This window comes from Rhincodon typus, chromosome 5 (genome assembly GCF_021869965.1).
Source record: "Rhincodon typus isolate 14 chromosome 5, sRhiTyp1.1, whole genome shotgun sequence".
NCBI classification, from domain to species: Eukaryota; Metazoa; Chordata; class Chondrichthyes; order Orectolobiformes; family Rhincodontidae; genus Rhincodon; species Rhincodon typus.
The window spans coordinates 17,360,589-17,373,386 of record NC_063336.1 but is presented as its reverse complement, the minus strand read 5'-3'; the positions used below and the strand labels follow the sequence as shown (position 1 = coordinate 17,373,386).

The 12,798-nt window shown below is 41.8% G+C and overlaps 1 protein-coding gene across 3 annotated transcripts in view; it reads left to right on the top strand.

Annotated features, from left to right (window-relative positions):
* The first annotated feature begins 3,310 nt into the window (after nucleotides 1–3,310).
* tpcn3 (two pore segment channel 3) overlaps nucleotides 3,311–12,798 on the top strand; it is a 60,830-nt gene continuing 51,342 nt past the window's right edge. Inside the window, exon 1 of one of the 3 annotated variants that reach the window (XM_048596860.1) lies at nucleotides 3,311–3,426. Coding sequence is in view for 2 of the 3 variants with exons in the window: in XM_048596859.1 (XP_048452816.1) it covers nucleotides 4,449–4,550 (102 nt within the window). In the remaining variant the exon portion in view is untranslated. Of the gene's footprint in view, nucleotides 3,427–4,001; nucleotides 4,551–12,798 lie in introns of those variants that run through there. The other 2 variants (XM_048596859.1, XM_020532549.2) reach the window with 2 other exon arrangements.

The window sequence follows — 12,798 nt, the reverse complement described above, 5'->3', positions numbered from 1 at the left end:
AGAATCTTACCCCTGAACCAACAAGCCAGTCATCTGCAAATTTAGCGATAGTACTTTCTATCCCCACATTCAAGTCATTAACACAAATTGTAAACAGTTTTGAAAGTCTAAGTCCACTGCTTTGTCAGGGGTGGTCACCACCAAAAAAATCAAAGTTGATCAGGCAGATTTTCCCCTTCTGAATCCATGCAGACGCCCAGGCTAATGCTTTGGGTGATCACAAATTCCAATTCCTATCCAAATTTGTCGGAGTATCTTCACCAAATGGAATGCAGCTTAGAAATATTACAAGAATTCAAGAAGGCAGTTCACCACTCCCCTCTGAATGGAGTTTAGAAGGTGACAAAAAAATGCTGGCCATGCAAGTGAAACCAAGATCTGATGAATGATTCTTTAAAAAGTTCTTCAATTTTAGGAACGAATCGAGGCCAAGGCTCCTTCCAGAAACTAAGGTGTTAAAATTAAAGTATCCTCAGGTTTTGGAGTAGATTTCAACGAGCCAACCAACCTGACATTTAAAGTATCCTATTACTTTATACCGCTGAGAAAAATGCTGCATATTTCCAACATTTGCTAAAAGGTTTTACAACATAGAACACAGTGCAGCACAGTACAGGCCCTTCGGCCCACAATAGTGTGCCGACCTATTATCCTATTAAGATCAATCTACTCTGCATATCCTACATTTTACTATCCTCCATGTGCCTATCGAAGAGTCGCTTAAAAGTCTCTAAAGTATCTGACTCCACTATCACTGCTGGCAGCGCATTCCACACGCCCACCACTCTCTGTGTGAAGAACCTACCTCTGACATTTCCCCTATACCTTCCTCCAATCACCTTAAAATTATGCCCCCTCGAAATAGCCATTTCCACCCTGGGAAAAAGTCTCTGGCTATCCAATCTATCGTTGCCGCTCATCATCTTGTACACCTCTATCAAGTCACCTCTCATCCTTCTTCGCTCCAATGAAAAAAGCCCTAGTTTCCTCAACCTTTCCTCATAAGACCTGCCCTCCAGTCCAGGCAGCATCCTCTGCACCCTCTCTAAAGCTTCCACATCCTTCCTATAATGAGGTGACCAGAACTGAACACAATATTCCAAGTGTGGTCTAACCAGGGTTTTACACAGCTGCAGCATAACCTTGCAGCTCTTAAACTCAATTCCCCTGCCAATGAAAGCCAACACATCATAGGCCTTCTTTACAACCCTATCAACATGGGTAGTAACTTTGAGGGATCTATGGACATGGACCCCAAGATCCCTCTGTTCCTTCACACTGCCAAGAATCCTGCCATTAACCCTGTATTCTGCATTCAAATTCAACCTTCCAAAATGAATCACTTCACACTTCTCTTGGTTGAATTCCATCCACCACTTCTTTGCCCAGCTCTGCATCCTGTCAATGTCCCGTTGCAACCTACAACAACCCTCCACGCTATCCACAACTCCACCAGCCTTCGTGTCATTGGCAAACTTACTAACCCACCCTTCCACTTCCTCATCCAAGTCATTTATAAAGATCACAAAGAGTAGAGGTACCAGAACCGATCCCTGCTGAACACCACTGGTCACTGAGCTCCAGGCTGAATACTTTTCATCTACTACCATCTTCTGTCTTCTATTGGACAACCAGTTTTGTATCCAGACAGCCACATTTCCCTGAATCCCATGCCTCCTTACTTTCTGAATGAGCCTACCATGGGGAACCTTATCAAATACCTTGCTAAAATCCATATACACCACATCCACCTCTCTGCCTTCATCAATGTGTTTTGTCACATCCTCAAAGAATTCAATAAGGCTTGTGAGGCATGACCTGCCCCTCACAAAGCCATGCTGACTACTTCTGATCAAACTGTGCTTTTCCAAATAATCATTTCTAATTTCTAATCAAACTGTGCTTTTCCAAATAATCATAAATACTATCCCTCAGAATCCTCTCCAATAATTTGCCCACCACAGAAGTAAGACTAACTGGTCTGTAATTCCCAGGATTATCCCTATTCCCTTTCTTGAACAAGGGAATGACATTTGCCACCCTCCAATCATCTGGTACTACTCCAGTGGACAGTGAGGGTGCAAAGATCATCGCCAAAGCGGCAGCAATGTCTTCCCTCGCTTCCCGTAGTAATCTTGGGTATATCCCGCCTGGCCCAGGGGACTTATCTATCCTCGTGTTTTTCAAAATTTCTAGCACATCCTCCTTCCTAACATCAACCTGTTCGAGCATATTTGCCTGTTTCATGCTGTCCTCACAAATGTCAAGGTTCCTGTCACTGGTGAATACTGAAGGAAAGTATTCATTAAGGACCTCCCCTACCTCCTCTGACTCTGTGCACAAGTTCCCTCCACTAACCCTGATTGGCCCTACCCTCACTCTGGCCATCCTCTTGTTCCTCACATAAGCATAGAACGCCTTGGAGTTTTCCTTGATCATACCCGCCAAGGCTTTTTCATATCCCCTTCTAGCTCTCCTAAGTCCATTCTTCAGTTCCTTCCTGGCTACCTTGTAGCCCTCTAGAGCCCTGCCTGGTCCTTGCTTCTTCAACCTTAAGTAAGCTTCCTTCTTCCTCTTGACTAGATGTTCCACATGTCTTGTCATCCAAGGTTCCTTCACCTTACCATCCCTTTGTTGTCTCAGTGGGACAAACCTATCCAGTACTCGCTTTCTTCCTTAAATGTTTTCCATTAACTTTTATTTGTTTTAAATTCTACTTAAAATAGTGATTTGTTCCCTAAGTATAGTTCCAACATTGTCCTCCAGTTCTTTGTCCGAGTGACTCTTCAGTGGACATTTTGTGTCTGGAATTCTACTAAAACATGGAGGAGATCAAAGCCTAAATTTTTATTCATTCATGGAATGCAGGTGTCACTGGCTAGGCCAGCCTTTATTGCCCATCCCTAATTGCCTATTTCGGTGGATCTGGAGTCACATATAGGTTAGGCCAGGTAAGAATGACAGATTCCCTCCCCACTTCTTATGTACTTGGGCACCATCCAGTATCTATTGAGCTATGAATGCTGCAATCATCAGTGAATATGTAGACTTCTGGCCTTATAAAATTGGTGAGGTGATTGAAAAATTGAAAATGATTTGTCTTCAGACACTGCCTTGAGGAAACCTGCAGCAATGCCCCACAGTTGAGATGACCAGCTTCCAACAAATGCATAATCTTCCTAGATAATAATGACAGCCAGTTGGCAGCCTTCCCCTGATTTTCCTCATTTTTGCTAGTACTTTTTGACAGCGCAATCAGTCAATTGGTGCTTAAATGTCAAGGGTAGTAATTCTTAGTTGTTTTCCGCATATTTGGAGCAGGCTGTCATGCTATATGTAGTCATGTGATCCTGGCAGAACTCGGAAGGTCTGTTCAGTTATCCGAGCCTTCTCGAGCCTCAACGCATGTAAATATAGTCTTTATGTGTAAGAGATGCCTTTGTGTTTTTTTGGATAAAGTCAAACTTCAATGTTTGTTTCTTTCCCTGATATGCTACTGTACAGAACCGAACTGCATTAGTGACAATGTGTATATGCAAAGTTTTTTTTGTAATAATGTATATTTTTGAAATTTAAAAAAAAATGATCCTGATAGAACCCAGATTGGGGGTAGATTTATCCCTGAAGGACAATAGACAATGATAATTTTAAGACTTTCCAATTGCCTACAATTGGACAAGAACGCATTTGTATGTACATGCATTTTAACTGAAGTAGGGAAATTCTATTCCTAACTTATTTAATGCATAGTCGTGTAAATCTGAATAGGAATAAAGATACAAGTATGTTTTTATTAAATAATTAACTTCTAATATATACTCAAGACGGGACGTTAGAATTAAGTCTGACACTTTTGAAAGAAAAGCTCTCCGATACTTATACTCCCCGAAGACAAAGGTTTATGACTCTGAACACACAAGTACAACAAACGTACAAACCCGAGCTGTGCGCTCTAACAGCAAGATTCCCTCCTCAACATCGACTCGCTCCGTGTTGCAAAACCCAACAACTTTTTTCCCCCCGCCTCAGGTCATTATTTCCGGAGAGAGGAAAAGAAGGGAGTTAAGTCAAAAAAAAAATGCGCTCGCACTTTTCCGTTACTTTTTCCTCCCGTTATCCCTTGACGACTTTTTTTCTAAAGAAAAAGAGTTCGATATCTTGCAGCTGACCAAAAAAAATGTCATTTTTTTTTTGAGGGTTGGAGGGCAAATCGTAGCGAGTTAGCACACGTGAAAATAAACAGGAAGAAACACGAGGAAAAGATTCACCCCCCGCAAAAAAAAAATTGATGAGAGGACGGAAACTGAAGTCAGCGAAAAAAAATCTTTCCTCTCTCGTGTTTCCCTTGTATTTTGCGCTTTTCTCTCTCTCTCGGCGGTTGCTGAGGAAGGAGGGAGGGAAGAAAATATTCGGTTAGTCTGGACGGCGAGACTACACCGAACGGGAAGATGCCGACTGCTGTCGAGGATAGGGATAAAACCGAGGAAAACCTCAGCGAAAAATTTCACAGACTCCAGCCAAACCTTAACCAGCCGACGGTAGACGACGAAGTGAGTGTTTCCCACCCACCCTCATTCATTCCTGTACAACAAAGCAAATTTCATTTGCAGTTTTCTTGTATTTTTTCTCTCTCTCTATTGCTCTCTTTCCACCTTTAGATTTTGGTTTCTCTGACGAGCAGTCACTTTAAACTTTTTTTTGGTGAGGGAGACATGAAGAAGAAGGAAATCATTGCAGCCTCTAGGCAAAAAACCTGTTTGCACTGATAAATGATTAATTCCAGATCGAACCCCCAATGGAATCTCTTGGAGCTGACTTTTCCATCCCCCCCCCGCAAATTCGAGTGATTCTGCGGTTTATTGAAATGGGTGGGAGCTCTCGTCCCAAGTTAAATAGTTTTAATAGCTTTTTAGTTGCGGTTTCTTAAAAAATTGTTACACTTTTAAGCCAAACAGAACGCCCCTCTGTAATTTAAAAACCATTACCCACCGTTAATGTTTACCCTGATAGATGGAAAGTTGTGGAGAGGTTTTGTTTTTGTCGTTCGGGCTGTCCCCGGGAACTCGAGTCTAAATCTCATTTGTGTAGTCTACAAGTCAAACACTAGGGCACACCTTTTCTTTCCCCTCTTGTGTACCGTCTTGTGACTGACTAGTGAATCTGCCCTCCTCATTCTCCAGAGTGAACTTTAGACCCAACTCTGGGCACGATTCGTTGCGAGAAATACATAATCTTCCCCTGCCCATCCAAATCTGCAACCAAGTAACGGACTCATCTTTCAGCAGAACCATCTCTGAAAGAGTACAAGCTTGAAGGGCCGAATGGCTTACTTTTACTTATGGGCTTAAGTGGTCCAATGCCTGCTGAAGAGTCATCTAGACTTGAAACGTTAGCTTGCTCTCTGTCCACGGATGGAGTCTGACCTGCTGTGATTTCCAGCATGTTTTGTTTTCAGCACAGATTCCAGCATCTGCAGTAATTTGCTCCTAAAGAAATCGTCTGCATTGACCAAGGGGCTAACTTTCTGCATAACCCTCTAATGCATTCTCAGGTATTGCTGTCTGAACAAGCATTATGTCAAATAGACAGGCGATTTATAACATGAAGCGGGGCACATCACGGAAACGAGGGGCTCCTCTGTGCAGAACTACACAGACCTCGGTAAAAATGGACTGCAACTGCTTTCGTTCTTCCATCTGAGCAGATTACTTGTTACTTATTCACGGGATGTGGGCATCAAAAACTTGGCCAGTATTTATTGCTCATTCCTAAATGCCCAGGCGGTATTCGAGAGTCAACCATGTTGCTGTGGCAGAAACAGATATTGTTGGGGAAACTCAGCAGGGCTGGCAGCAAGAAAGCAAGAGGGGTCACTGGACTCAATATTAGCTCTGCTTTCTGCTGTCCATAAATGGAGTCTTAAAAATAGAGATCTTGCTAAAGCAATGCAAGTCAGACTAGTAATACTGCAAACAGTGTTTGTCCCATTATCTAAGGAGGAATTTGCTGTCGTCGGAGGCAATCCAGAGGAGGTTCACTAAGTTGACCATGGGTGTGGAAGGATTTTGTTGAAGAGACGTTGATTAGAATGGACTTGTGCTCATCGAAGTTTAGCAAAATATAGGGAGACCTTATTGAAATCTTTAAGACATGTATCTCAGGTAGGTGTGGAGAGGGTATTTTCCTCTTTATTGAAGCGTTTCTGAGCAGAGGGTATAATTTCGGAGTAAGTGGTCACCTGTTTAAGACAGATGTGGAGGGTAGAGCAATTGTGGAAGTTTGTATCACAGAGGGCTATATGGGTATATTCAAGGCTAAGATGGAGAAGGGCATCAAATAAGCAGGAAGGTAGAGTTGAGGATCATCAGGTGGAGCAGACCCGATGGCCGCTTCCTGCTCCTATGTATTATTGCCTTAACGGAATTCAGATTTCACTAGATGTCATGGGATTTGAGAATGTCACCAGATCTTTAGCCTCTTGATTCTCAATCCACGTTGCCACCATCTTACCTGTAAAACCAACAGCTGCTGAAGTCAAGCTCCCTGGTCACAATGAGATAACTCATGTACTATTGGTTTTTGAATTCCATTGTCCTATTTAATACAAAGAACAGTACAGCATAGGAACAGGCCCTTCAGCCCTCCAAGCCCATGCTGACGCATTTTGCTCTACCCATACTAAAACTGTCTTCACTTGCAGGATCCATATCCCTCCATTCCTTTCCTATTTATGTATTCTTCCAGGTGCTTCTTGAACACTGTTATTGTGTTTGCTTCCATTATCTCCCCTGGCAGTGTATTCCAGGCACTCTCAACCCTTTGTGTGAAAAACTTGCCTTGCACATCTTTTTTTTTTAAACTCCCCCTCACACCACCTCCTCCGCACCTTGAGCCTGTGTCCCCTGTAATTGACCCCCTCCACCCTGGTAAAATTACTGTTACTTTTCACTCTACCTGTGCCATTCACAATCTTTTAAACCTCTATCAGGTTGTCCCTCGACCTCCAGCGTTCAAGTGAAAGCAAACCCAATATTTCCAACCTTTCTTCATAGCTAAAAATGCATCACTTTACATTTGTCCAGATTAAACTCCATCTGCTATTTTTCTACTCATGTCTCAAACTGATCTATATCCCCTGACAATCTTCGTCGTTATCTGCAACTCCACCAATCTTGGTATCACCTGCAAAATTACCAATTAGACTAGCTACTTTTTCCTCTAAATCATTTATGTAGACTACGAACAGCAACAGTTCCAGCATTATTCCCTTTGGAATACCAGTAGTCATAACCCTCCATTCTGAAAAGCATCCTTTCACCACAACCCTCTGTCTTCTATAATTAAGCCAGTTCTATATCTATCTTGCCAGCTGACGCACAATGCCATGTGACTTCACCTTGTATAACAGTCTGCCATGAGGGACCTTGTCAAAGGCTCTACTAAAGTCCATGTAGACAACATCAACCACTTTTCCCTCATCAATCCTCTTCTTCACCTCCTCAAAAAACTCGATCAAGTTACTGAGGCACGACCTCCCCTATACAAAACTGTGCTGTCTATTGCTAATGAGTCCATTTGCTTCTAAATGTGTATAGACCTTGTTTAAAGTTCTTGACGATTTATAGCTCCAGTTGTGGATGAAGTTGTAGACTTGTTGACCAAGCCAACGTGTTTGATTGCAGACGTTGCGTCCCCCTGCTAGGTAACATCGTCAGTGCGCCTCTAGTGAAGTGTTGGTGTTCTGTCCTGCTTGTTATTTATATGCCTCAGTTTGCTGGTTTGGTTGGCATTATTTCTGGTTCTATTTTTCAGTGGTTTATATATTGGGTTCAGTTCAATGTGTTTGTTGATGGAGTTCCAGTTGGAATACCAGGCCTCCATGAATTCCCTGGCATGTCTCCGTTTGGCTTGTGTTATTATGGATGTGTTGTCCCACTCGAATTTGTGTCCTTCTTTGTATGTTGAGACCAGTGAGAATTGGTTGTATCTCTTCATGGCTAGTTGGTGTTTGTGTATTCTTATTGCCAGTTTTCTTCCAGTTTAGCCTATATAATATTCCTGAGAATCTTTTCCAATAATTTCTGTACCACCAACGTGAAACTCACAGGCCTGTAATTTCCAGGATTAGCCCTGTTACCCTTCCTAAGCAATGGGACAACATTGGCTATCCTTCAGTTCTCTGGGACTTCACTTGTGGCCAAAGAGGATACAAAGATGTCTGACAATACTCCAGCAATTTGTTCTCTTGCCTACCTCAATATTCTGGGGTAGATCCCAGGGACTTATCTACCTTAATACTTTTTAAGACGCACAACACCTCTTCCTTTTTAATAGCAACTTGGTTTACAAATTAAACACTCCCTTCCCTGAGATCATCCTCCTCCAATTCCTTCTCTTTGGTATATATCAACACCAAGTACTTATTTAGGACCTCACCTACCTCTTCTGGCTCCGCACATAGATTCCCTCTTTTGTCCTTGAGTGGGCCAATCCTTTCCCTGCTATCCTCTTGCTTTTTATATAAGTATAAAAAGCCTTGGGATTCTCCTTAATCCTGTTTGCTGATGACTTTGTGACCCCCGTTAGCGCTTCTAATTCCTTGCTTAAGTTCTTTCCTACCTTCTTTACATACTTTGAGGACTTCATCAGTTCCCATTCTCCTAGACCTTACGTATGCTTCCTTTTTCTTTTTGACCAAGGTCATAACATCTCTAGCCATCCAAGGTTCATGTAACTTGCCATACCTGTCTTTCATCCTCTCAGGGATGTGTCATTCCTGAACTCTTATCAACTGCCCTTTGAAATACTCCTTCCTGTCAGATGTGGATATACACTCAAACAGCTGCCTGCAATCAGCATTCTCCAGTTCCTGCCTAATATTGTTGTAATTTTCCTTCGCCCAATTTAACACCTTCACCTGAGGACTGTTGTTACCCTTATCTATGAGTACCTTGAAGCTCTCTGTATTATGGACACTACTCCCAAAATGCAACCCCACTGAATCTTCACTCATCTGGCCGGGCTCATTTCCCAAAACCAGGTCCAGTATAACCCCTTCCCTGGTTGGACTGTTTACATACTGTGTCATGACAACTTCCTGAATGATCCTTACAAATTCTGCTCCATCCAAACCCCTAGCACAAAGTGAATCCCAGTCAATATAGGAGAAGTTAAAATCACCCATCACAGCAACCTTGCTGCTTTTGCAACTTTCCAAAGTCTGTCTACATGTTCTCTCCTCTATCTCCCATTGGTCATTGGGAGGCCTGTAGCATACTCCCAGCATTGTGATTTCATCTTTCCTATTCCTGAGTTCCTACCCATACTGTCTCACTGCACAAGTCCTGTGATGTATCCTCCCTCAGTACAGCTGTGAGATACTCCTTTACCAGTAATGCATGTCTTCCATCCCTTTTACATCCCTTAATGTCACACCTGAAACATCTAAATCCTGGGATATTCAACTGCCAGTCCTGTCCCTCTTTCAGCCAAGTCCCTGTAATTGCAATAATGTCATAGAGCTTTGGTTAGAATCAGGAAATAAGTTCATGTACCTTGCTTATTATACTTCTCGCATTGAAACATGCCAAGACAGGAAAAGGCTTGTGCTCATGCTCACTCTGTCCCTCAAGAAGCAAATAGAACATTGAGAACTTGGAGAATAACAACAATATTTCCTATTGCTGATAGACAGAATTTTTGGACTAACTCAACACAGTTTAATTGTGCAAAGTTCATCCCAAGCTAAAATGCTATCCCTTAGCCTCTCAGAGTAGTAAGCATCAGGACAAAGATAAGAAATTTAGGAGTTCCACCAATTTGAGCTGGGGACAAGAACACACTAAAATATCTCTTCGTCCAAATGGTTTAAAAAAAGCTTATTAAAGGATGCAGGAATAATGATAGGGGTGGGTGAAGTGAGGTCATAAGAGCAAGATGGTAGAATTATCTGGTTTTTGTCCGCTTTAAAAATGTGACTTGGTGGATACTCATTCAGAATGTCAGTGAGAACTGTTTTATGCCATTGCTGCCAGCTTACTTATGTGTTCACACTTTAGCTTGGCCTGACTCTGCTCCAGTTGATTGGCATTGTTATTTGACAAGCATGTACAAGTTTGGTTTACCATTCCAGAGTTTCATCTTTTGCTTGGTTTATCTTGTATTAGATTTCTTGTTTTGCTGGTAACTGTGCCACAGTAGGAGTTTCAGGTTGTCTGAATTTGACTTGTCGAGATTTCACACTAATCTGCATTAATAAGCATACAAATTGGGAAGGCCTTGAAAACCCAACCTTGCTCCACATCCCTGCCTATCCCCAATAGCCTTTCCCTCCTTGACTATCCAGAGTCTATCTCTATCTTTTAAAAAGATTTAAAGATTCTACTTGCCTCTGCCTTTTGAGAAAGAGAGTTTCAAATATGCTCAACTCTCTGTAGGAAAAACAAAATTCCACACCTGTCTTAAATTGACAACCTCTGATTTCCAAACAGTGATCTTTAGTTCTAGATTCTCTCGCAAGAGGAAGTATCCTTTCAACATCCACTCCAGCAAGAACTCTTCATCATTTTACATCCTTCAATCAAGTTGCCTTTTACTCTTATAATGTCCCAGAGGATACAAGTCAAGGCTGTCCAACCTTTCCTTGTAAAACAATCCATCCATTTCAAGTACTAAACCAATGACTGTACCATGAAGTGCTTCTGATATAAATGCATCAGAAATAAGACCAATACCATGCACGTACTCTAGATGTGGTCTCACCAATTCCCTGTGCAACTGTTTTTGTGTTCCGTTCCCCTTGCAATAAATAATAATGGTCTCTTAGCTTTCTGAATTACTTGGTGCTTTTGACTATCTGATTTTATGAGAGTTAATCCAGCTTTGTTTATTCCCAAGGAAATGGTGTTTCTTTTAGAAAAAGCATGGGGTATGTGTGGAGACGGAGGGGCCAACGTTTCTTGCCTGGTTGAATATTGTCATTAATTGCTCATTGCCAGCTGCAAGGCTCCGACCCACTTCTTTCCCAGCCACCTTGCATGTGATAATTTGTTTCTCCCAGTTGTTATTTTGGCAGGTTAATGCCGTAAAGATGATGTGAAGAATGGTTACCAGGTCACTTCCTGGAAATTGGCACAGCTGAGCACCATGCTGTTTCAGCATGAATCAACAGAAACACATTGAGTTTCTGGAGCAACAGCTGGTTTCGTTTGGATTGCACCTATTATTGTAGACATTAAAAAGTCATAAGTATTCCTGGCAATAAGGAACTGAGATCCCAGAGTAATTTCTTTCCCACCACCTTCCACGATCCAGCACAGCTGCGGTCTATTGCAGTGCCCCAATCCTGTGGAACTCTGTTTTGATCTGCACATGCACACAAATGCACAAATACAGAGTCAGAGGCATGGTTCAAATTAGAAAGTTGTGGACTGATGTTGCCCTGTACCCATGGTGTGTCAGGTTTGTAGACTCATTCTGCCAAGATATTGAGTGGAGGGAGGGGATTGCTTTAAGTGTGTGTGTGTGTGTGTGTGTGTGGAAGGAATTGGGGCTAGAAGGGAAGTTTTTCACTTTGCTTTCCAACCCCCAATTCATTGCCACCATTATTCACTTCTTCCAAAACTTTCCATCTCTTGGCATGACCCATTTGGGAAAGTGCAGTCATACTCAAGACCCATTGTTTCTGGGATTGTGACAAAGATTTTAAAAAAATTAACCAAATTACTCAAATCCTGAGTTTTTCTGATTGACTAACTCGGGTTAAACACTGTTCAGGTTTCTGTACTTAACATGAAAGTAATATTTATTACAACTTGAACTACAGGAAAACAAAATCTGAATTATGAACTTAACAGTTTGACTTGCTTTACCACCTTTGTAAATCCTTACACACACATGCAAATAGACAAACAAAAATACATAGATGTTGTGGGTGTAGAAAAATATTAGAGAAACACAGTTCAATAGCACCAGCCCACAGGGTTCAGTGAGGTATCCTTTGCTTTCTCCAAGTTCTTCTGATCTCTGATTTTGTTTCCGAGTCTTTTCAGTTTTTTTTTACTGTACACGCAGGGTACGCTAATTGTTCAGTCTCAGTTGCTGGTTAGAGGCAGAAGCTTATAAGTGAATGATGAACAAGAATACCTATCTATCTTCCAATTCTTTTACTTCTCTGCTGAAAGTTTTTTTTTGAGGGAGTCTGGAGTCTTTCTGCAGCTGGTATTCACACCCAGGCTATCCACCTGCCCAATCAGAGAGTTGTTGCCATGCTGATGACTCATGACCCTCATGATTGCTTTTTCAATCAACAGCCTGTCTGTGGGCAAAGTTGCCTGAAACACATGCCTGCAGTGCCAGTGACTCTCCAGCACTTTTCCCCCCACTGCTTGAACAAAGTAACAGCATAAGCACAAAATGCCATGCATTCCAGTAACTTGTTTTAAAAATGCAACAACTCCTTCTGCAGTTCTTGATTTAAAACTGTATCCATTCTCCTATTTGGGTCCACAACAAAGAAAGAAAATTTAGTCTTTACACACTAGATAGTTGAACTGTTTGTCTCATATTTGTAGCACAATTTCTGGAAAGCATGGTAATTTTGAATGTTGCAGTAAACATACTTGGCAAAGGTCAGTCTAGTAGTTAATTGACACTCTTTCCCAATTTAAAAAAAATGCTGGCAACCTTTGAACTTGAGTGCTGCTTCAGATAGCGGAATACATGCAGAATTTGGTATCAATAAAGGGTATATTTCAGATTTTGATAACCTTAAATGGAGACAGAAAAATGCTTGGTCAG